We start from the raw sequence: 22,904 nt of genomic DNA, 5'->3' as shown, positions 1-22,904 counted from the left end.
CTCACCCTGTGGTGATACCCTGGAGGTCAGCTCCTCTATGTTATTCTTCTCTGCTCTTTCCTGCCTCTTCCGTTCCAGTTGGGGGAAAGTGTTGCTCTTTCCACTGTTGCTGCTCTGCTCTGAAGTCTCTTTGTAGGGTTTCAGAGTAGCTGCCTTGTCCTTGGTGTGCCCTCTGCATGGTGTGCTGTTAGAGCTGATAACAGCTGACACACGCAGAGGTACAGACACAGCAAAAGGCTCAGATATATTGACGGCTCTGCGCTGATGCCTCGGTGATGACTCCAGTGGGAAGAAGCTTCCTGGAAAGGAGGGCCTGGAGGAGCTGTTGTGCGAGGAGGCCGAGTACAACATCCTCCTGTTTTTTGGGGAGGTGGGCTTGTAGCCACTGAGGTCATCACCTTTAAACACCTTCAGTTGCTCTGGCAGGTTTTTTTGAGGTGGCACAGACCCCTTTTGGTTCACGCTAGAGCTCCAGCCACCTGTTGCCCCCCCAGCTTTCTTCCCTTTAAATTCCCAGTTTTGATCATGCTCACTAATGTCACAGAGCGAGTCGGATCCCAGCGTTCTGGATTTTACATCCGGAATGAAAATACTGCCTGGTCCACCAGCTGGGCTATTGCTTCCTGTTCTGTCATCATCTGCAATTCAAAGTACAAAGTGATAAATATTAGTATAAGAAAATGTCATGCCCTTTTACACACACACATTTTCTGACTATCGTAGATGTGATAATGAGGCAAAGAGAAAGTCTTATAATGAGGCGAAGAGAAAGTCTTATAATGAGGCGAAGAGAAAGTCTGCATTTTGCAAAATTAAAGCACCCCAACAATTATACTCTTCAAATCCACATAAATAAATAGAAAAAGTTTAAGCCCCACCTGTTGGCAGGGAGCACAACGATTCCATGCTCCTGGATGGACGAAGAGATGCTTTTTCTGGTGGAGAAAAACAGCAGTATTAGCTTTAACATTAACTATCTTTAACTAAACATGAGGTGGACTTCACTTTTAAGGCCTGCATAATTTAGCTTGGCTGTTCACATTCACAGACTGGTGGAATGACATAAATTATTAGCTTTTTTCCCACCTTTAGTTAACTCTGCTGTTGGAATCTTTACCTGTCATTCCCTGTGCTCTTATGAACACACTACCATTCCGGCTGAGTTTTCCCTTTGAGTCCACAGACTTTCCGATGTTGAAGATGGACTTCCACTTCTTCGATTTCCCAGAAAACTTTCTCCTGACCAACAAAGAGAGAATATTAAGCCCAGTGGCATCTGACCACTTGTTACTGAAATGTCATGTGTTACAGCATCAGATAAATCTCACACAAAATCACTTTAAACACACATCACACTGAGCCCAACTCTTACTTGTTGTCTATGTCTATGACAGTGTGATAGAACGTGGCCGTGCTTGTATCAGGCAAACTGTTCTCTCGCTGACGTTCTTTATGCAGAGGATGATCTGGACTTAAGGAGCGGGCCTGAGCTTCTTCCAGACTCATCAGTTTCATTGGCCCGCACTGGCCACTGATGGGGAGTGTGGCGTACTTCTCCCCACACTTCAAACTTGGCCCTGGAGAAAAATAAGAAGTTGTATTTATGCAGTGGTAACTGAGAAAATGCATCAGCTCGGCATGTCTCCTACAAAAGGATAGGTTTACACTTTTCTGGTGTCATACCTTCTTTGGGTTTAATTTGTGCAAAATCACCACTGAAGATCTGATCTGCGTGGTTTAAAATGAACTCAACCACCGACTGTTGTATCCGCACCTCCTGGAAAGCCATGTCTCCATTACCAGATGAAGCCTCAATGTCTTTAGATCTAAAAAAAAACAAACAAAAAAAATAAATTCTGAAAACAAACAATAAAAACTTGCATTGACACTGGACAGTATCTCTGAAATTCATTCTCCTTTAGGAGATCCTTTTCTTTTCTTTTTATGTATAATGTGTTTCAACCACATCTAAACTCACCTCAACAGATTTGGAGCCCACACAAGGGCCAAGTTACGTGTATGCATGTTTGTTTGGGTGCTCAAGGTAGCGAGGTGGGACAAGTGCTTCGCAAGGTACTCCAGAGTCCTAAGGATAGGTGACAAAAACTTCTTGTCACACTTATTTAAACATAATTTGTCAAACACAGCAAACAGTTCATCAGCTGGGCGACTGTCACATCCATTAGAGTTTAAAAAGCCAGAGGTTCACCTAAAGTGAGCAGTCGGCAGTTCTTTGATGACTTTCTGAATGTGTAAAAGTCTCTCGTGATCATCCTGAACTGAGACCACTTCCTGCATGCAAACCAGACAAAATAATACACATCAGAATCATTTTTAAACATTTAGATACAAGATCCAAGTGCATAGCCAGCATTGTTTTAATTATTTCATTCAAGTTTATTACAGGAAGTGCATCAGACAATTGCCTGCATTATGGAGTCCCATTAAAATAATTTCTTAGCTTGTGCTCTGCAGCTCTCTAATCATTCATCAGAGAAATCCCTAAATATACCTGCAGAACCCGCATACATTCCTCTGCACTAAAATAACACAGAACTTTTTGTTTCATCCTAAATTACCAGCAGTAGGATTAATGTAATCTGTTGGGTAAAAAAAAAAAATCCAGCTATACGGTCTGTTAGCCCTGATTGTTTGCTGTAAAACTAAACAGCGAGGTTGTAAACATAGTTAAACTCGTGCAGTCAAAGTACAAATAGACCACAGAAAAATAATATGTTTTATCCAAAAAAGGCTAACATTTTCAATATAATATAAGAGCACAGAGATGCAAAAATGAAAACATGGGTCTCATTAGTCACACAATATAAAAACCTAAAAGCAAGGACAACTTTGTTCTTTTAAAGAAAACAAAGTTTTTTGAACTGTTCTTATGTTGTTTTTAGTGCACCGTGTGAGAGGCAGGTTTTTCCTAAAACACTGGAGTCCTGCAGTTTCTCAGGAACGAGCAGCACGAGATGTATGAATGCCAAGGTATGCAAATGTCCTGTGAAAGTACACAGAACGCTGCACAGAAAATATGAACCTGGTCTCACAGTTTGTTATTCCTGATTCCTTCTCTCCTGCTTTCCCGCCTGCATTTTATCCAGAAAATAGAGCCACGTGGAGCCTCAGTTTGTCCACAAACGCTGCTAGCTAAAATCTGAATTAATGAATACTTTAAATGTATTTCTGTAACTTCATTGCACATCTGATCCAATACTGCCATAAACACAATGTTTTCATCTTTAAATAAAACGTATATGCTGGGTAACACATTTTTGTGAAGTGGTTATGATAAGAATGTCATCATATCATCATTACAGTGAGATTACAACTGTGATGAACATAAAAGAGTCTTTGTGAACAGTGTTATTAGGTCAAACTATACATTTTTAAAGCAGATTTGACAATATTAAGTTGATATCTGCTAATTACACCCCTTTCTACAGGATCTCCCATGAATGATATATAAATTGAATCCAATTCGAATCTGCGTACAAACCACAGGACACAGACCCCCCCGGCCCCACCCCCGCCCCCATCATATTGCAGATGTGATCTGAATGTACTTACAGTGAATTTGCTATAAAGCTCATATGTGAGCAGAGGATTGGGTAGCTCCCTGAAGTACAGCTTACATAAGGAACCCACACAGTGGATGTCCTGGAGGTACACTTCCTTTGTAAGGTCAGGGCACGCCTCAGAACAAAATTCCTGCCTACACACACACACACACACACACACACACACACACACACACACACACACACACACACACACACACACACACACTCTTAGCTGAACGCTTGGATTGTTTAACACCCCTGCCAACTACTCCTGCAGATCGTAGCTGGTAAGTCTATTCAGCTGTGTTATTTTGGGGGAAAAACCCCAACAGAGATGGTAAAAAAGCAAAATAGATCTAAGGAAACAATATACATTTGCATAATGCAGAGGATTTATGTGTATTGTTTGTTTCAAGAAGGGTATATATACACCAGTAATCATTTGAAGAAGAAGTGAAACATGCAGTTCTTAACGCGTAGTGCAAGATTTTAAATAATACCTCTTATAATGTCATATCTAACTGCTGCAAATCTAAAAAGAAAAGCATCAGTTTACAAAAATGACATTGCATTGTTACCTGAGACGCTGGATATTTGAGGTAACCCCCGACAGTCTGTAAATCCCGTCCACAATCCCATGCTTCTCAATAAACTCTGCACATTTCTTCAGGACCTGAGGAACTTCAGTTAAGAAACATTGTTAATCTTATGCAACTAAAGGAAGCTCAACAATCATATTTCACCTTGTTTCTGCTTTTTTAACACTACGCGTATCCACATTGGATTACCCATAAAAGCAAGGGGAGGAAATTGCTGTACATTTAATTTCTCAGCAGTAACAATGCATATAAGGTTGACTTGATGGTATGTAATTTGTTCCACTATGACTCTTTTCTGCTCCTTAGGGCTGTAGGTGGACTTTGACAGGAAGTTAAAAATGGTTTGTTTGTTTCAGAGGAAAGTTGACACACCCAGTCCTTGTAGCTGGGATTACTTACGACATTTCCTCTAATAGAAAACGGCTTTTGAAATGTTACCACTGACCTGCTCAGCTTTCTAAACTACAGCACATCACCTTCTGTACACAACTAAGTCTCGCTCCATTTTTTTTAAACCTCATGAGATCCGACTGCAGCTTCCCAGTGTTTGTTAAACCACATGATCTGATCACAGCTTCCCTTTAACTCATTCTGAAAATAACAGTTCACTGCAAGTCAGTTCCTGGGCCAGCTTATTCTTGCTTTGATGAACTTCTGTATTTGATGCACGTACACATGGAAACAGAAACATTGGTATAAACTTTCGCTGATATTAGCCTGTCAGCAAATAAGATTATATTTGCCCATGCTAGTGGCAAGTCTTTATCTGTTGTATCATGTCAATTTTACCCCGGCTAAATGGTCAGAGTATGACAAGAAACTGAAAGCAGTGTCCAAAATTAACTTTGTGACTAAATGCCAAGGGAAATGGTAGCTGGAAAAGAAAAATCACTGGCCAAGTATATTTTTCTACACCCAAATTAATGAAATGCATTTTTGTGGATACATACATATACATAAATGTCAATACTGCGATATTATATTAGTAAGTTGAATAAAAGCTTAAAGAAGAGGCAGTATATATATATATATATATATATATATATATATATATATATATAGTTAATAGTTAACAATAGTTAATCATTTTATTTGAGAGAGGCACCTAAACCTCTGACCTCCTGAGACCCTATGGGGACATAGGGTCTGCATCTTACACTCCATTTCACTCCGTATACTTTGTCAAACAACTGTGACTTCATTGTGTTACACTGTAAAATACACCCACTGTCCCCATGTGAGGACAAACTTTTAAAAAAATTGTTTTCTGTTAAAAGATGAATCTTGGTTTTTATACTTTATCAACTCCAACTAATCCCCAATAGCTAATAGAGCTAACCACATCTGGAGATGGTGGTGCTCTTTTATAATAATAGTAAAAAAAAACAAAAAAAAAAACATTTTTGTTTCCCTGGTGCAAAATATTTTCATTTCATTTTGTACAAAACCAATAATCTTGCAAACAACACGTAGAATCCATCCTCAATAAAATAAATGCCTGAATATTTCTTGCATCGTTAATCTCCCATTCATCACCACAGACACCAATGATCTGCTATTTACATTCTCTTCCTTCTGACTTAATTGGACTTTTAATTGCATCCTTGTGGTTAAAGTCTGGACGACGAGTCACTCTGGAGTTTTCATTTAGTGTGTTTCTCCACTTGAAAAAGATTTCTGCCTCTTGCAGGAGGACAAAAGATAGCTTTAAAACAAGACTTGATGACACGTAGCAACAAATCAATACACAACACTCTGCAAGGGACACTTATTTGCAGGTAAAATCAATACTGAGACAATAAATGTAATCATCTTAAATGCTTCATTGAATGCATTCATTATTCATTGAAAAATGAAAACGTTGACAGCGTTTTTCTGACAAATACCATTGTATCATAAGTGTATCAGTGTGCTGACACTTGTACACAACACAGTGCTTGATTTTTAAAACAGTTTCAACACTTAACTTCACCAAGTAGAGCAATGCAGAGAACCCTTACAAATACATAAAAATAAATGGGTTTTTGAAACTTTACTCAGCTTAACATCTACTTCGTGTTGCTGGTAGTTTGCCAGATGCTTTCAGGGGTATTCAGCTACTTTTATGAAGAGCCACCAAGAGTATAAAAGCACAATATGTCTGCTGCTTCCGTGACATCGGAGGGCAACCTATACCTCCTCCCTCACTTCCTGTGCTGAATGCCCCGCCTTGCAGTGTGTCCACTCTAACAGGTCTTCTTTAAAGTTATCCTCAGCAATAACTATTCATATCTGCACGTGGGAGGGGTTTTCTTTTGTTCACTCTTTTTATGTTTAACAGATGAGGTCAAAAACGCATGTATGATGGTTGTAAGAAAAGAGTAAGGATGACGTAAAAGGACAAAAATGAATACAAAAGAATAGAAACCTCATGAAACCCTGTTTAGCTGAACACTTTGTTTAACTCATCAGAAACTCTTTGTTTCTGGTCTGTTTTTCTTGGCTCATCATTTTACACAGTATGAGCAGCAATACCGATGAATCTTTTAGCAGACACATTGCTACTTATAGCAACTATAGTCACCATAGGAAACTGACACAAAAATGTAAGAGCCACACCCAGAAGTCACAAATGACCATTTAATTTAGGCAGGGGATGAATGAATGGCCTTACTAAATGTAAAATACTTGGTACTTACAATTCATATATGTAACCCTTGAACAAAGACCGTCTTTGTAACATAAAGAAACGTTTTGTCTTTTTTGTCTCACTTGACCCATGTAATCTGTGTGTTATAATAGCTGCAATAACTTAAGAAATGACAAATGAAGCTTATTATCTCCGTTATCTTCATTAACCTCTATCTGTATGGGAAGTAATCAATAGTAGAAATCATGTGACGCTTGACGATAGCTCTGGTAAAGGAGCATTAGATTTCAAAGAAAGCAACAAAAAAGGAAAAGAGTTTACCATCCTGTCCTGAATTCTGGAGATGTTCTATCAGGTCACAGCCGAACGCATTTTCACTTCCTTTCTTCTTGGTCTTCTGCTTAGTTCCTTTATTCTTCATGTGGATCCAGTTAGTAGTCCAGATGATTAAAACAAAAAGTTCCTTGAAAGCGCACCGAATGATCCATATGACCTTGAGAAAGTTGAGTTAGTAGATCAAAAAGCAGCCACATAGAAATCCCAGCAAACGGCTCCCAAAAATCTGCATCCGCTCACATTCTGACTAACCACACTGCTGGACGCTGAGAGCAGAAGTGACGTCACTTTTTAAGTTTGAAGTCCTTTAGAGTGTTAGTACTTCACCAGATGACCAAAGAAAAGACATGGTGTGGCTGTTGGTTCTCCGGGATGTGGGGGTCCACTGCATTATCTCTGAAAGCTCTGTAGAAACAGCATTAGGATCGGTTAGTTTCCTGTTGTTTTTTTTACCCCCAGCTAGTCTCTCTGCTCTGTTTTTCTCCTCCTCTCTTCCTTCATTCCACACTGTCTCCCCTTTTCACTGGCTTCTCTGTAGCTGAGGTGCACGTGCATCAAGAGGGGCACCCCCCAAAAATCAACAATAGCTGTAGTTTTAAACAGGATTCCCTATAAGATCTTTTTCACAAATAAACACATTTGTGTAAAGAAATGGACTTGTGGCAGTGGTATAGCTGGGATTTTTTAAATGCTGAGAATATGTAAGGGGAGGGATGTGCAGTTAGGGGAGGGAGAACAGCTGACTTGTGTTTCTCCTAGTTTAGGAATTACTGCCCTCTTTTACTCCTTTTTTTTTTTTTTGATGTGCCCAAACTTGGAGCTAACGGGAAAGCTTCTCTCTGCCTTCCTGAATGCTCCCAATGTATACAGTTTCCTGTGCAAAGAGCCCGGGCTCGAAAACAAAAACAGACGAGTTCTGAAGGAAGAGGGAAGTGGGAGGTGACTGAAGTGAGGGCCTGAAGGGCACAGATGGGAAATGGGGGGAAATGGGGAGGGGTGGCGTGACGAGATGGACAACACATGGTTCTTGTTACTAACTGCTATGTATGTAATCCTTGTCTTTTTAAGAAGCTGGACTGCACCTTCAATTCAAGCAAATAATGAATTAATGGCTAAAATACATGGGAGTGATGTTAACTTTAGAAAAAAAAGTATATATATATATAAACCTTCCAGGGAGTCATTACACACAACTCCATAAATAGTGAGGATATACGTTCACCAACCACTTTACTGGGTACAACTTAGTAGTGCCAGGTTGGACCCTCCTTTTGCCTTCAAAAATATCTTAATTCTTTGTGGCACGGGTTTAACAAGGTGCTCTAAACATTCCTCAGAGGTTTTTATTCATATTGCTATGACAGCATCACACAGTTATTGCAGATTTGTCAACTGCACATCCATGATGTGAACCTCCTGTTCCTCCACATCCCAAAGCTTTCTATTTGATTGAGATCCGGTGACTGTGGAGACCATTTGACTACAGTGAACTTGTGTTCAAGAAACCAGTTAGAGATGATCTGAGGTTTGTGACATGCTGTGATATCCTGGTGGAAGCAGAAGTCAAGTATATCTTTTGATAGCTGGTCAGCAACAATACTCGTGTAGGCTGTTTTAATTTATACTCAATTGTTACTAAGGAGTCCAAACTGCCCAAAGACAACATTCACTACACCACTGCACGACTACCAGCAGTCTGAACCTTTAATACAAGGCAGGATGGAGCCATAATTTCATGTCGTTTACACCAAATTATGACCCTACCATAATACTGATGTATAGAAATCAGACTCATCAGACCAGGCAATGTTTATCCAGACTTCTATTGTCCAATATTGGTGAGTCTGTGTGAACAGTAGCCTCAGTTTCCTGTTCTTAGCTGACAGGAGTGGCATCTGATCAGCTAAGAACCGAGTGTGGTCTTACGCTGTTGTAGTCCATCTGTTTCATAGTTTGGTGTGTTGTGTGTTCAGTGATGCTCTTCTGCACACCTTAGTTGTAAAAAGCGGTTAGTTGAGTTACTGTTGCCTTCCTATCAGCTCGAAGCAGTCCGGCCATTCTCCTCTGACCTCTGGCATCAACAAGACATTTTCACCCAGAGAACTGCTGCTCATGGGATATTTTCTCTTTTTCACACCAGCCTCTGTAAAAGCTAAAGATGGTTGTTTGGGGAAAATCCCAGCAGATCAGCAGTTTCTGAAATACTCAGACCAGCCCATCTGGCACCAACAACCATGCCACATTCAAAGTCACTAAAATCACCTTTTTTCCCCATTCTGATGCTCTGTTGGAACTTTAGCAGGTCATCCTGACCATGGTTGCATGCCTATATGCACTGAGTTGCTGTGATGTGATTGGCTGATTAGATATTTGCTTCAACCAGCAGTTAAAAGGTGTCCCATATAAAATGACCAGTGACTGTATTCTTCAGCGTTGTGGATTTTGGTTTAACACATAAGATTACAGATCCCAAGATGCAGATTCCACAAATGAGGTCTGGAATGTTACAGCTGTGAAATATTGAACTTTCCATGAAGTGACATTTTTGGACTTAATCACCGATTGCTTCTGACAAACCACTGAGTTCAGTGATTTATTGAACTATATTTTTGAATTAAAACCAATCAACTGCCTTACATAATTTGCAAAACGGATTTGGTTTTGGAGTAAAAGCAACTTCTTCCTGTGACTCTGGAAACTCCAAACAAAGCCGACAATGTGCTAAACTATAGTGGCCGTTGTCAGGCAACAGGAGCAAGCTGCAAACCAAACATCAACAACATACATGTGTTATCAGCTTTCAGTGGTAAACCAGATAGCAAGCGGTGTTGCCTTTTACATAGCTAGGAGATATGGAGTAACATTAGCATTAAGCCTAATAATCACTCTTCTTTTAGCTGTGTTCTGGGCTCCACAGGGAAATATCTGGCTCCTTCGCTGTTAAATGCTCAGCTCTGTTTACCAGCTCATTGCTGACATTGTCTGCCTCCCGCCCAGTCGCTAACACGAGCAGTGTGAGTGAACCAAAGTAAAATAACAGGCCGGAAAATCAAAACAATGAACTGCCACAAGCTGAACCTCTCCATATAGCAGAGAGAAAACTGCAGAGTTTGGTTGATGATTCCATGTAGATTCTTTACATACAAGTAAAATAAAAAATATTAACCACAGCTTTTCTTTCTTGTTTCTTTCTTTCTTTCTTTTTTACCACAGCTGTTAAATATGCCAGTTCATGTGCCTTTCATTATTTTTTCCTCCTTCCTCCGAGAACATTTTCTTCATCCGTCCATCTGTTCTCACTTCTATGCATTCGTGAAAATAGGAGACCCTTTACCAGGATGCATTTTTTCTAAAGAGACCTGACTGATATCATATTAAGCCACACACAGACCCACACACACACACATACAAAATTCAGATTCAACTCACCTGACCTGTGTAAGAGGAACCTTGCACATACTTAAATGATTGATCTATTAAAATAGAGATGGGATCATCTGACAAGAGGGTTTTTGCGCAAAAGTTATAATATTTATAAGCAAAAACAGTGAAGTACGCACTGTAGGCAGCACTGGAGCTCTTTTAAATTATTTGAATGGTGTCGTTTGTAGAGTCGATTACAACTTGCAGATTTGATACTATATTTTTGTGCTAAAAGTGTTTTGTGAATGTCACATGTGAGCTACATGACCAGGCTTGGCCTCGGCAAGACAAAGCTTTCTTTCTGCAACATAGGAAGAGGAGATGACATCACTCTGTTCATACAAAAGCCTCAGACATCCCGCTCTTTCTTTACACTGGTTAATAATAAAAAATGTGTCTATGCTAAGAGGCCATTTCATTGTGTGTGTGAATAATAAGGAGTTATTCTTGTCCTTACTTTTAGGCTTTTAGTACGAGTCCTCCATGTTCTCAGAGTGCTGCAATGTCTTGGTAGATCTGCAGCATAATCTCCAGCTAAATGTGGAAGAAGGTAAATGATGCAATTAGGGAGAAAATGTTCTTTACATATAATACACTGTTGATTTCAGCTGAAGATTTGAAGTTTTTAAAGACAGAGTATTTGAGCATCATAAATGTAATGGAAATCAGACAAAACACATCAGAATTGAAAAATAAACCTGGGAATCATGGCTTGAAGCAACTAAATAACATATTTTTAATCCATCATGTCCTCTCTACAATGCAGGTGGCTATGTGGCACGAGGTCCTACTTCAATTTGATCAAAACTTATAGAGAGTCTAACTCTGTCTGCACGGCCTATTCATGCCAAAGCTCAAATCCCAGCTCAACAACACATCATAGTGAAACAAGCAACAAATCCTGGAGCATAAAATACCATCGTTTATTTAAATAACTTGACATTATTAGTGCATCAAGAAAAAAATTGTTTTCTTTACTTTGCTGTTGCTTTTTTTATTCTTATGTCCCATGTCTGAGCTGTGTGTAATACCAACCAAAATAATTAATCATGTTATTATAATAATGAATTGAGGCTACAGTTTTCCCAGTTGTCTGGGAATAAATGCAATTTTGTTTAACTAAATTTCCATAAGATGCCATTTTAAAGAAGATGTGCTCTCCACGCCCCCCTCTGGTCAAATTTTTGCACTACAATGAGTTACAGAGCTGTGCCTCTTCAATGTGCAGTTGCACCAAATATGTATTGATATGTATAAATTGGAACAATTTGAACAAAAACTCATAAGACACAAACAGCTGGACTTTCCACATTTTTATCCAACACACTGAGTAATCATTCACAGCGTACAGTGGAAAAAGTAAGTGAATTTGGTAGCTCAAAGGACCTCTTTTAGCAGCAACAATCTGCATTTTCTTTACCTGCTTATAAAACATAAAACCCCAAACACCACTGCGCCTCTCATTTGGAAAAATGTTTTAGAATTGATGTGCAGTGCATTCTTCATCCACATATGATGGGAATTACTGCCAAAAAGTTTAACTTGACTTATTTGTCCACAGAAGTGTATGCCAGACGTGTTAGCTAGTTACAATTAAAGAATCATTTACCCCAATCAGTCTTTCGTTTGGCTTTTTCAACAACCAGATTTTTTTATGGCTCCATTTAGTGAGAGCAACACGTCTATAAACCACACCTTCAATCTCCAGCCACTGTTTTCAGTAAAGACATGAAAACGGTTTTTGTGTTATTAGTCAATGTATTTTTCTGTGATTACACCTCAGACTTTACAGAACCAATGGAGAAATCCCTTCTCAGGTATTTTTTTTTCTAAAGCTAAAAAAAGCTATGTAAGATTAACTAAAACTGTAAATAGGGTAAATATGATAATTCCAGTAGTAAGATGATAGAAAACCCTGGAGCATGATAGAAAGAGCAAGCAGGAGAGTTATTAAGATGACAGTAAAGAGAACTTTGTTTTTAAATAAAGGTATTATTATTAGAAATAATCAGTAGGTCACAAAAAGATCAGATTCTTTTCAGCAACTTAGAATAATGTATTAGAATCAGTGATTTTACCCCCACTTTGGGGTCATGGGGCCCTATAGTGACTCTAACTCAGTGAATCTATTTTTCCAGAATATATTAACACTCATGAGAAAGTTTACACAAGGTCACAGAAACAGATATCATACAGTTTACTTGTAAATACCCAAAGAGTGACACAAGCCTAATCAAATTACATTCATATTCAAGTTATTGCTTCCATTGATAATCACGGGAACTTCGGAAAGAATTTACTGAACAGTTTTACTACAATTACGCAAAATGTGTGAAAATTTGCCATTTTTACCCTTTTGGAAGGCCCTCAAAAAGGTAAAAACCAGAAAACAAAGCTGAACTTTTCCCCAATGTGTCAAATTAGAGAAAAATCCACTTCATGGTTTTTGTGTAACTTCCAGACGGTGCAGAATGCACCACTTATGACTGCGGTCCTCCGGTCCACAGGACCAAAAAACAAAAAAGGAAGCAGCCTGCTCTGAAACACAAAAACCATAAGACTGTTCATATGTGAAAATATTTTTATTATGTTTTCTAAAGAGAAAATAATCCCATTTCAAGTCAAATGCATTATTTCCATTTTCTTCCTAAGATCTGTCAGCACAAACAAACCATCACAAACCAACAAACGTTCAAAACAAAAGCACAAAATACATAACATTACTTTGAATTTCAAAGCATAAACTGAATTGGAGGTTCTCGATGCTACAATATTACAACATGATTTTCTCTTGTGATCATTTTATAAAACCTTACTAAGAAGTTAATTTAACATTTGCAATTAGTATTTTAATATAAAATAAAAGATTAAAACCACAGTATAAAAAAGAAAGAAAAAAACCCAACAAACATTCATTAAGGAGTGGAGATATAACCACAATATTAACGGACTGTGCAGCCAGCAACAACAGAGAGAACTTGTATTCATAATGGCTACAATATACTTCAGATTTAAAGAGTAGTTTTTCATCAACAGTGCAAAAATTCTCTCACACACACAGATAATTGAGAGGAATCTGTATCTTACCATCTAACAGCAGATCTATATATATGCCAGTATAGTTATTAATATTGCTCAGACTTGAAAGAAGATAGACAATTAACATATTTAAAAAAAAACATTAATAGCTATACTACTTTTCATTAAAATAAAATCGTGACAAATATTTTGTATCAGACATGTTTTTTAGACAGCATGCAATGATTATAGCAAGTGTGCAATTTGTCCTAGACTGAGACTTCATCACATAGTAATTCTAACAGTACAACAGAATCTTTTAACAATGTGAAAATAATAATAATAATAAAAAAATCAAAACCACCTTTTATATTCTACTTGATAAAAATCAAGCGGGTTAGTCGTTATAAAACAACGCTGCAGCAGAAATCATCTTATCTGGTTCACAAAGCTAATTTTCAAGACAATATCATTCAAAGGTCCTCGTGGTTCTCATTTTACGTATATTAATGCAGCCAAATTTTTTTTTTGTAGCACATAATGCTGAAGTAGAATCATTTACTGTGATCCTAGAGGAGCTTATATTGTGCACTAAAACCAGAGATTAAAAAGTTTAACCCTCTAATAGGCCACTTTTCACAGCACACATTATGGCATGAAAATGCACAGGTTTCATCAATAACAGTCAGAATGAGGCAAGCCGGCCAGTTCCTCTATGAAATTACACTTAACTAGAACTGTGCCATAATTATTCTCATAATGACCAGTAAAAATACCTCCTTGAAGGCATTCATTACATCAAGCTGTTTTTATGTTAAGTCTTCATTTTCAAAATAACACATCTGCATGAAATCTTTTGTGTGTTATTGTTGCTCGAGTTTTCTTTTCTTTCTGGTTCACCTGCAATCTGCTGTAGCACTGCTAGAAAAGCAGATCATCACGCTCAACATATAAACAAAGCAAGAATACAACTGCTAAACTTAGGATATGGAAGATCTTAGATATCTAGCATCATTACTGTGATTTTAACAACATTCTCACCTTACTCTGGCTTTTGCCAGAAAAAGAGAAACCGGCTGTTGGACCCCTCAGATGCAGGTGTAATTAATCTCAAAACAGCTACAGTGATGAGTTCAATATGTATTGCTTAATAGGCACTTAGTGCTTTGTATTTAAATTAAATCTTTGTTTTAAATGTAATTTAAGCCAGTTTGTATTTTTGGGTTCATCAAATTTAATAATGCAGCTTTAGTGCACATTACACTCATTATCCAGTGTTCGATTCCCATCAGATTCTGCATTCCCTACAGTTTTTCTTTAACATAAATGGGTCAATAAACATCTCTAGTGAGCTACCAATCATTTGAAGAGTGAGCAGCCTGGAATCAAACAGACTCAAATATTAACCCAGTCAGACTTCGCATACATCTTCTCAGTTAGCTGGCTGATTAGTGATTTGCTCAAGTTGAAGCTGGTGGAAAATATGCTGTGACATCATGTGCTAGTGGCGTGTGAAAACTGTCCTGCTTTAACAGGAGCAACACATCTAAGAGGAGTTACATCAGGATATATGTCAATCACATGATATCATATGAGGCAAAACAAGTGAAAACTGTATATATATATATATATATATAGGAACAATATATTAATGCACTCGTAATAAAGCACACAAAATACACACTGTTCATGTGTAAACATCATGCAGGCAAATGTTAAGGCAACAGGCAATTAATCCATGTTTGACAGCTGAATGTTGATCAAAAACTTAAAATTGGGCAGGGCAGAGGTAGAGATAAGAAACAAGGTTTATCTAACAGGAGCAACACATTATTTGTTGCCCCGGTTTGTTGTCTATGTGAGCTCATTTCATTTTACTTTCACTGCTTCACTCCTCTCGTTTTTCCACTGATTGTATTACAGATACAAATAAAGCAAAGGGGAGACAGGTAAACAAAAGGTTTCTTGAACTGAAGGGAACTCATTACATTAGTGTACGTGTAATAAATCCTTCTCATTTAGTGTTAATCTGTCTATAGAGTTTTGTTTAGTTTTGGCAGAACCAGTGTCCTCCTGGCACTGTCAGTGCTGATGTCCATCATGGCTTTTTCTCTCTAATGCAGTGGAACGGCATCAACTTTGTGTTTTTGGACCTACAAAATGAGTAACTGTTTTTTCCCCTCTGCTTCTTACCAAACACACACTGCAGCAGTGTGGGGCTGGAACTGTGTCTCCTTTAATCTCACAAAAGCAGAGTCGAGCTATGCTCGTTGATCCAGTGTGAGAATGCTGGCAGCGAAATGAAGGGGTGGGGACTAAGTTTCATATTTAGAGATAAGCACATACTTACTGAGGAAACTGTAGAGTTAGCCATTGTAAGGCACAAAGAGAAAAAAAAAAAAACAAAAAAACAATCTAAATATGCAATTTGAATTAACGTAGTTGACTTTCAAGAATGTAGAAAACAGAAAATTCCAAGAAAGGGATTTTCAATACTTTCTATCCTTGTCAGAAAAATGTCTTTTTTTTTTTTGCATCCTGGTAACACTGAAGTATGCAGGTAACTCAGGCCTTGTTTACATGTAAACAATCTGCTGGAAACGGTATTGTTTGTCCGTTTTCATTTTTGAAAAGTAACACATGCAGATGACAACATTTTAAAAAAATATCCCTGTTCACACCACAAGAGATGATGAAAATACTGTAGTTTCCATGCCAAGCCACAAGTTGGCGGTGATTGCCATCATAGTGCGCATGCGCAAGTAAAAACTCGTGTTTTCCCTTATTAGACAGAGATTGACACCAGGGCATTTCAAAAACATCCCACTCTGGAACCGGTTTTCAAATTGTGCCATTTTTGGGGACTCAAAACGCCACTATTGTGTAAACGAAGAGCCAAAACGCAACAGAAATTGAGTGTTTTCACCTGAAACATTCGCGTGTAAACAGGGCCTCAATATGCAAAAATGTTTCAGCTAACTGAATGCGGCTGGTAGTTTTATTTGATTCTAATATTTAAACTAATCAAAACAATGTGCATTTTGCGTGCTTAATATATTGTCTTGTGCATGTGTAGCAGCTGTCCTGCACTACATTGCCTGTAAATATAGCAAAATATTTTTTGGTCACAGGAAGGCTTTCTATTTCTGTGGCTTGCCAATGTCCACAGTAACATTCACATAGAGGGGCTTCCTCTCAACTGATAAAGTTTTGTATGAGCAGCTGTTGAGTCCATCCTTCTTCCACACCTGTGGTGTTCGACCCAACAACCTCATCCTGGAAAACAAAAAATCCATTCAATAAAATTGAGCTATAATACGATACACACGTCACTGCCATCTCTACACTACTGACCTGTCTTTGTTTATTTCATTGCCACTGTCCCGTTTGTGAAACACCATTGTATAGCGAGCTACATCAGCAGGCGGCCGGACAATCTTCATTTTCTGTAGCTCGACCCTGCATGACACAAAAGCAGGTATGTTGAATGAATACACTCCCTGCATGTGTAAGTAAAACGAGAACAACAACAATGATAAAAACTGTTGTTCATGCCTCACCTGATGCGAAGGTCATCATCTTCTCCACCCCAGCCCCAGTAAGCATTTGAAAATCCGTTCACTTGAAAAAAATGGTCTTTGGTCAAGGCAGTGACCCCTCCAAAGTAGCCTTTGTAACGCAGCCTAAAAGTAAAAGACCAGGAAGAAAAATTAAAGACAATAAACCTCTGAAGATAATATCAGGCCTGAAGAGAAAGGCTTCTGTGGAGGAAAAAAAAAAAAAGCATTGTTTATTCACAAGGCTAGAAGAAAGTAACCACTGACTCATGACTTACAGTAAATTTCCTCTTCGTCATACTTACTTGTATCCCGTTGCATTCCGGCCAACTACCAAATGTTTGGGCTGCTTGTCACAAAGATATAAATTGTGATCATTTTCAGGTACCAGGTCCACATCATGAAAGATGAAGCACTCCCAGTTGTAGTCCTTTAGGGCCTCCAAATACCCAACATTTAGTAACTTGGCACGATTAAACGTTGCATCACCAGCCTTTAAAAAAAAAAAAAAAAAAATAGGGTACTAAAATTACAATATGCAGCAGACTGGAAAGTTCAGAGCTGATTGCAGGTGCCTATATATAGCAGACCTGGAAAATAAATGTTCCTGGGAGCACGTGTGTGAACGCAAAGTGTGACAACAATAAGGTCATCCAGACCCCAGTTTTCCAACAAACAGACTAATGACACAACAGCAACGTGGAGTCTGTCTACACACATGATGGAGAGGAAAGAGGTGGAGCCAATACTGATATACTTTGAGCTCAGGTGACATAAAGAAAACAACAGCACTTGTTCCTGTTATGACCATCTAAGCCTTTACTGGGAAAAAGCTGGTGGGAGTCCATCATCAAATGACCTGATCAACAAGCTGCAGCATGAAGAAAAGAGAACTTTATACCATCACTGTTTGTTTTACACAGGGAGAACTCTACAGTAAAGCTACAGAAGTAAATAAAATTTGCAAATGAACTGTTAACTTAGTCTGATATGATGTTTAAATTACGCAGCTTGCTGAATGCTGACAGCAGCCATCCTACTTTACATGGCAGCAATGCCTGCAGCAAGCAAGAATGAGTCTAAAAGGGGGGGATTGGGGTGCACTAGACCATATTTATTTCAAGGCTTCAGTAAAATTATTTTGCAGATTTAGATTAATATAACCTATAAATATTACATTCATTAAATTGTATTAATATACACGCTCCAGTAAAGGTGGACACTGAATTATTATTAACATCTACACCATCATAACGTCTGTTTGCTGCAGCAGGAAATGCTGCATCAAAGCACAGGGCACACCCCAGTTCTGAGAATGTTTGACGCTTGGTTTTCTTTCATTGCAGCCACCACATACTCACTCATTCACTAACACAATTAACATGCAGACACACACACGAACACACACCAAATCTACCTCTTCCTGGAGACACAGCACTGTCAGAACTCTCTTTGTTTCCTCTTAATGTCAGAAAGCCTTCCAAGAAGACAGTAAAAGCTATTTTACTTTATGCCTTAGTTTAGGTTGCATGTTATACCTTATTTTGCCATTACTGTATTTGTGATTAGGGATGGGAATCGAGAACCGGTTCTCAATTCCCTCTTGCAGTAAGTCTGCATGAGGCAGTCATGTCTTTACAATGTGCATGAGGTGGAAAGTGGTAGGAGGAGCAGCCATCTGGGTTCTTCTAGAGAACTGGTTCCCAGTAATTAAATTCCTTGGAATTGTTAGTCTGCTTGCTTAACAATTGCGCTCATCAATTCCACTGACGTGAGGACGCATTTACATGATTACATCAAACACGTGCCTTATTTGGCAGCGTTAAGACAGAAGCGTCAAGATAAAAAGCATCACAAAATTATGTTCACGGTGTTTCAGCAACAGCAGCACCTGTTTTACGTGCAGTTTGTGCACACACAGCAAGAGCAAAAAGGCGGAGCCATTACCGAGACGGTGAGCTCGGATGGAGCGAAAGGAAACGTTTTTCTAGCCTCCAAAGCAGCAGCGCTTTTTCCTGTAACCACCGTTAAAACCTTTACTTTGAAACAGCTGGAGGTCCTTCATCAACCACCTGATCAGTAAGTGAACGTGAAGAAAAGAAAACTTTGAAGCCGCTCCATCCACCGCTGTTTGTTTCACGCAGAAAAAAAATTGCAGTATGGAAGTTAAAATATGCAGCTGGACTGTTAATATGAAAAAAGCATTTCTAATCAGATCACTCGATTAATCAATGGAATAATTGATAGTTGCAACCCTATTTTGCAGTACTGCTTTCACTATACTGTATGACTAATCTCCATCTCCTGTAACATTTAGTTGATGAGGACTGCCAGTCCGGCCGGCTCAGAGGCTGGTTCTCGCACACCTTGCAGTTGTATTTTATGTTAAAATGTTAAAATATTAATAGTATTAATTTTGAAAGAGAAATTCTTATTTTTTTTTGTACCATTTTTAATTTTGTTCTACCTTACATTAAAAAGAGTTAATGCAAACCAACCCATTTGTGGTACATTTTATTCACTAACCCAATGAGAATTGAGAAGGAATCAAATCGATAAGTGATATTGATAATGGAATCGGAATCACTAAATTCTTATCAATTCCCATCCCTATTTGTGATTATCGAGTTTTACATTTCAGAAAATGTTTTCTTTAAAACAAAACAAAACAAAGAAAAACATGATTTGAATATGGCACATAAATACAATGAAAGGGTTTCATTTTTGACAGATGTTGTATGCGGTTAAACTATTAAAAACTGAGAATGGAAAATGGAACACAATAAGCATTTTGAAAGATCTGTGCTTTTTCTCTATTGAATATTTATTATTGCTTATTAAGACAAAATATTTTCTTATCCGATTACTCAATTACTTGATGAAATGATCAATAGAATACCCATCAATCCATCCATCCATCCATCATACCCAATTACTAATCAATAACTGCAGCCCTATTCACAACTCATCCAGTTTTTGGTAAGTTTTGAGTTAGAGGGTTGGGTGCTTTGTTCGCTGTCTGCTTGATCTCCCCACAATTTGAGATGTTGGTCCCTTTTGGAGGATTTTTAACATTAGTAGTTAAAATACTATAACCTGCTGTGTGGTACAGACTGTCCAAGAAGTTTTAGTGAGTGAAATTCTAGTGCTATATCTTTGTTTCTTATCACTACCAGATATCTGGGCTTGTGTGCTGGATTTTGGACCTAGGAGAAATTTACATCAGCTGTCTTTGAAAAATTTGCATAAACATGCACTTCTTTCAGAAAAACAAGATTCAATATTTACACATTTTGCATTTCGACTTCTAGTTACTGAAAATAATTCTTTCCTATTTGAATCCTATATTCAGTCTCAGATCATTTGACTTTAACACATTAAAAAGTTCTGCCTCATTTATTTTTTTTTGTCAGCAGAACTTTGTTTTGTTTTTTAATTTTATTTATCAGGTAATGTCCACTGATACAAAAACAATTTGCAACTCTATGTTTGATTGTATATCCATGAAATTTTAACAGCTTACTACATAATAAACCAAAAATATTTGTTAAAAAAGGATAAACCCTTAACTTTCACTGAAAACACAATGTTGATGAATACCTGCTGGATGACATAAACGGCGTAGTGTAGTTGCTGTCTCTGCAGGAAGGGGTGCAAGTGATGTAGGAGGTAGAGGAGGTGTCTCTCTCGGTTGCGATGCGGGATGAGGATTGCTACGCTCTGTCTTGCTGTACAGTCTGAGGGCTCATACTCGCCTTCAGTTACGTCTTTGTTGTCACTCTCTACATCCGTCAGTTTCAGAGAAGACTCAAAGGACAGTTTCACAGGGCCCTCTACAGAAACAACATTCACATATTTAACAGTGACCTCATCCACTCTACAGTTTCTTCATCTATGCTGTCATTTACTTAGCAGCTTACAGAAGGAGTCCTAAAACAGATTATAAAGAAACCATTCCCATTTACCATAAGCAGAAAGATTTTTTGTTATCTTCAAATAACGTGAACCTTTCTTTCAATTAAACTAAAATTTAAACCCAGTTAAATCATAAAAGACATATAGATAATGTGATTATCAAATCTAAACAAGCACTCTACTCTATACTTACGCAGCAATGGTGACTCCTGAGGGCATTCGGCTTTTTGTGGTGGAGTATTTAAGCGATTAGGTGCTGATGTCCGAGAGTTGAGTTTGTCCCTCAGACTCTCTCCTTTGGTAAGAGTTTGTTTAATGGCAGAGGAAAGCAAGACAGATTTCACCGTCTCTCTTGAAAAGATTGCTATCCACGCCAGCACTGACAGCACAAGAACGAGCAGTATAACATACTTGCTCCTACGCAAAATCTTGCACACTCTTGAACAGAAGCCCATGTCTGTGTTGCTTTGCTGATGTGAAGGCAGGCAAAGTAGATGTAGCTTCTGTTAGTTATAGTTTAAGGTATTTCCTCTGTGAAGAACATTTCAGCAAAAATACTGACAGCCACAGATTCACTGACCAGTCATCCCATGGCGATGAGACGTGTTCCTGCTCTACATACTGGAGGGAAGGCCAAAAGTTTGGGCTGTTCACCAACTGGAAATAGATGCAGAGGAAAAAAAAACTTTATAACCAGGAAAGGGTGTGTGTGCTTGATTACATCTTTTCCTGAAACACGTTTTATAGGGCACGTTTTATTAGAGCTACCAATGGGTGACATATTAGAAGGAAAACCAGTATTAACAAGGCTACCATTTATCCTGTTACACCTTGTCTGAAACGGTACTTTCTACTTTCTGAAACTGCACACCAGGCTGTTGTTGTTCAGGGGTTACTGCTGATAGTTCAAATGGCAGTTTAGCTGGTAAAGTATGCCATACAAAAAATGACCCTGAAATAAAGCATAAACCAACTCGTTTCAGAAGCTGTAAACAAACTATGGCTGAGTCTTATTCGGTATAAATGCCTGAAGATAAATAAACGACTGACAAGTTATCAAAACAGTCGACCATTTTCTAATAGCGGTAATTTTCTATTTTATTTAGAGCAAAAAAAAAGAGCAACGCTGCACTTTATATTACACATTACATATTAACATAATAATACACTCACTCCATGAAATCAAACATAGCGTTAATTATTATGTCAGCTGATGAAATCTATCTCTTATTATTTTTGCATGCGCAACTAGCAACAAACAAACCCTTGAAAGCCATGTCGCCGCAGCTAGCCGGGAGTAGTGGCTGTCACCTCTTGGGATGCTGTCGCTAGCGGGAAAGCGTTTTAAAAATAAAAATATTAAAGCTCTGGCATTTTTAGTTAGTTTTCTTGCAGTTTCTTTGTGTTAATTTTAAGAATAGTCAAGCTAACGTCGGCTAGCTCGTCCATAACGAGGCGCAGACCAGCGAAAACGCTGCCAGCTCATCTCGCTTCCGACTGCAGCGCGTTTTGCGAGTTCACATTCATTCCGTAGCTGCCCTCAAATAAACTCCACTGGCAGACATAACCTACCTGCTAGTTAGCTGACGAATGCGGATGTAAAGGTGGAGAGTTAAAGCTATATAGTCCTGTAAAAGTTAAATATTAGCATTAAAGCAGCCACGTGTTTTGGAAACCAATCACAGTCTTGCCTTACTTTAAAGAAGGGCAAAACAGCACTTTCCTTACCTGACACAGAGGTTACCTTTCTGCTTGGGTCGGGACGGGTTACCTTTCACACAACCTAACATCACCGTTACTTGTGGTAATTAAACCGTTACCGACTACAACTGTCAAGAAAGCATACGCACGTAAGGACTTC

General features: G+C 38.4%; 2 protein-coding genes across 3 annotated transcripts in view; both read right to left on the bottom strand.

Moving 5' to 3' along the window:
- arhgap31 (Rho GTPase activating protein 31) overlaps positions 1–21,814 on the bottom strand; it is a 27,731-nt gene extending 5,917 nt beyond the window's left edge. The window contains exons 1-12 of the mRNA XM_030745848.1: positions 21,624–21,814; positions 11,011–11,087; positions 7,116–7,535; positions 4,145–4,247; positions 3,574–3,718; positions 2,210–2,292; positions 1,979–2,086; positions 1,684–1,826; positions 1,373–1,577; positions 1,118–1,239; positions 879–935; positions 6–638 (exon numbers count right to left, since the gene is read on the bottom strand). Of these exons, the coding sequence (XP_030601708.1) occupies positions 6–638; positions 879–935; positions 1,118–1,239; positions 1,373–1,577; positions 1,684–1,826; positions 1,979–2,086; positions 2,210–2,292; positions 3,574–3,718; positions 4,145–4,247; positions 7,116–7,215 (1,699 nt within the window). The 5' untranslated portion in view covers positions 7,216–7,535; positions 11,011–11,087; positions 21,624–21,814. The remainder of the gene's footprint in view (positions 1–5; positions 639–878; positions 936–1,117; positions 1,240–1,372; positions 1,578–1,683; positions 1,827–1,978; positions 2,087–2,209; positions 2,293–3,573; positions 3,719–4,144; positions 4,248–7,115; positions 7,536–11,010; positions 11,088–21,623) is intronic.
- On the bottom strand, positions 13,149–22,904 carry b4galt4 (UDP-Gal:betaGlcNAc beta 1,4- galactosyltransferase, polypeptide 4). Of its 2 annotated transcripts, none has more exons than XM_030745849.1 (7): positions 22,772–22,904; positions 21,237–21,700; positions 20,729–20,961; positions 17,434–17,621; positions 17,132–17,254; positions 16,926–17,030; positions 13,149–16,847 (listed from the first exon to the last, which is right to left on the bottom strand). In XM_030745849.1, exons 2-7 carry the CDS (start codon positions 21,496–21,498, stop codon positions 16,712–16,714), a joined length of 1,047 nt encoding a protein of 348 aa, XP_030601709.1. In that variant the 5' UTR covers positions 21,499–21,700; positions 22,772–22,904; the 3' UTR covers positions 13,149–16,711. The 2 variants fall into 2 exon arrangements, with proteins under 2 accessions (XP_030601709.1, XP_030601710.1); XM_030745850.1 differs by lacking the exon at positions 22,772–22,904 and adding an exon at positions 22,308–22,475.

Source organism: Archocentrus centrarchus, chromosome 14 (genome assembly GCF_007364275.1).
Source record: "Archocentrus centrarchus isolate MPI-CPG fArcCen1 chromosome 14, fArcCen1, whole genome shotgun sequence".
Lineage (NCBI taxonomy): Eukaryota > Metazoa > Chordata > Actinopteri > Cichliformes > Cichlidae > Archocentrus > Archocentrus centrarchus.
This window is presented reverse-complemented; position numbering and strand designations above follow the sequence as displayed.

Coding starts and splice junctions, on each gene's coding strand:
- b4galt4 (XM_030745849.1), bottom strand. CDS start 21,498: ATGGGCTTCTGTTCAAGAGTGTGCAAGATTTTGCGTAGGAGCAAGTAT. Junction 17,031..17,131: donor GATGATGACCTTCGCATCAG/GTGAGGCATGAA, acceptor TGTGTCATGCAG/GGTCGAGCTACAGAAAATGA. Junction 16,848..16,925: donor AATGAAATAAACAAAGACAG/GTCAGTAGTGTA, acceptor TTTGTTTTCCAG/GATGAGGTTGTTGGGTCGAA.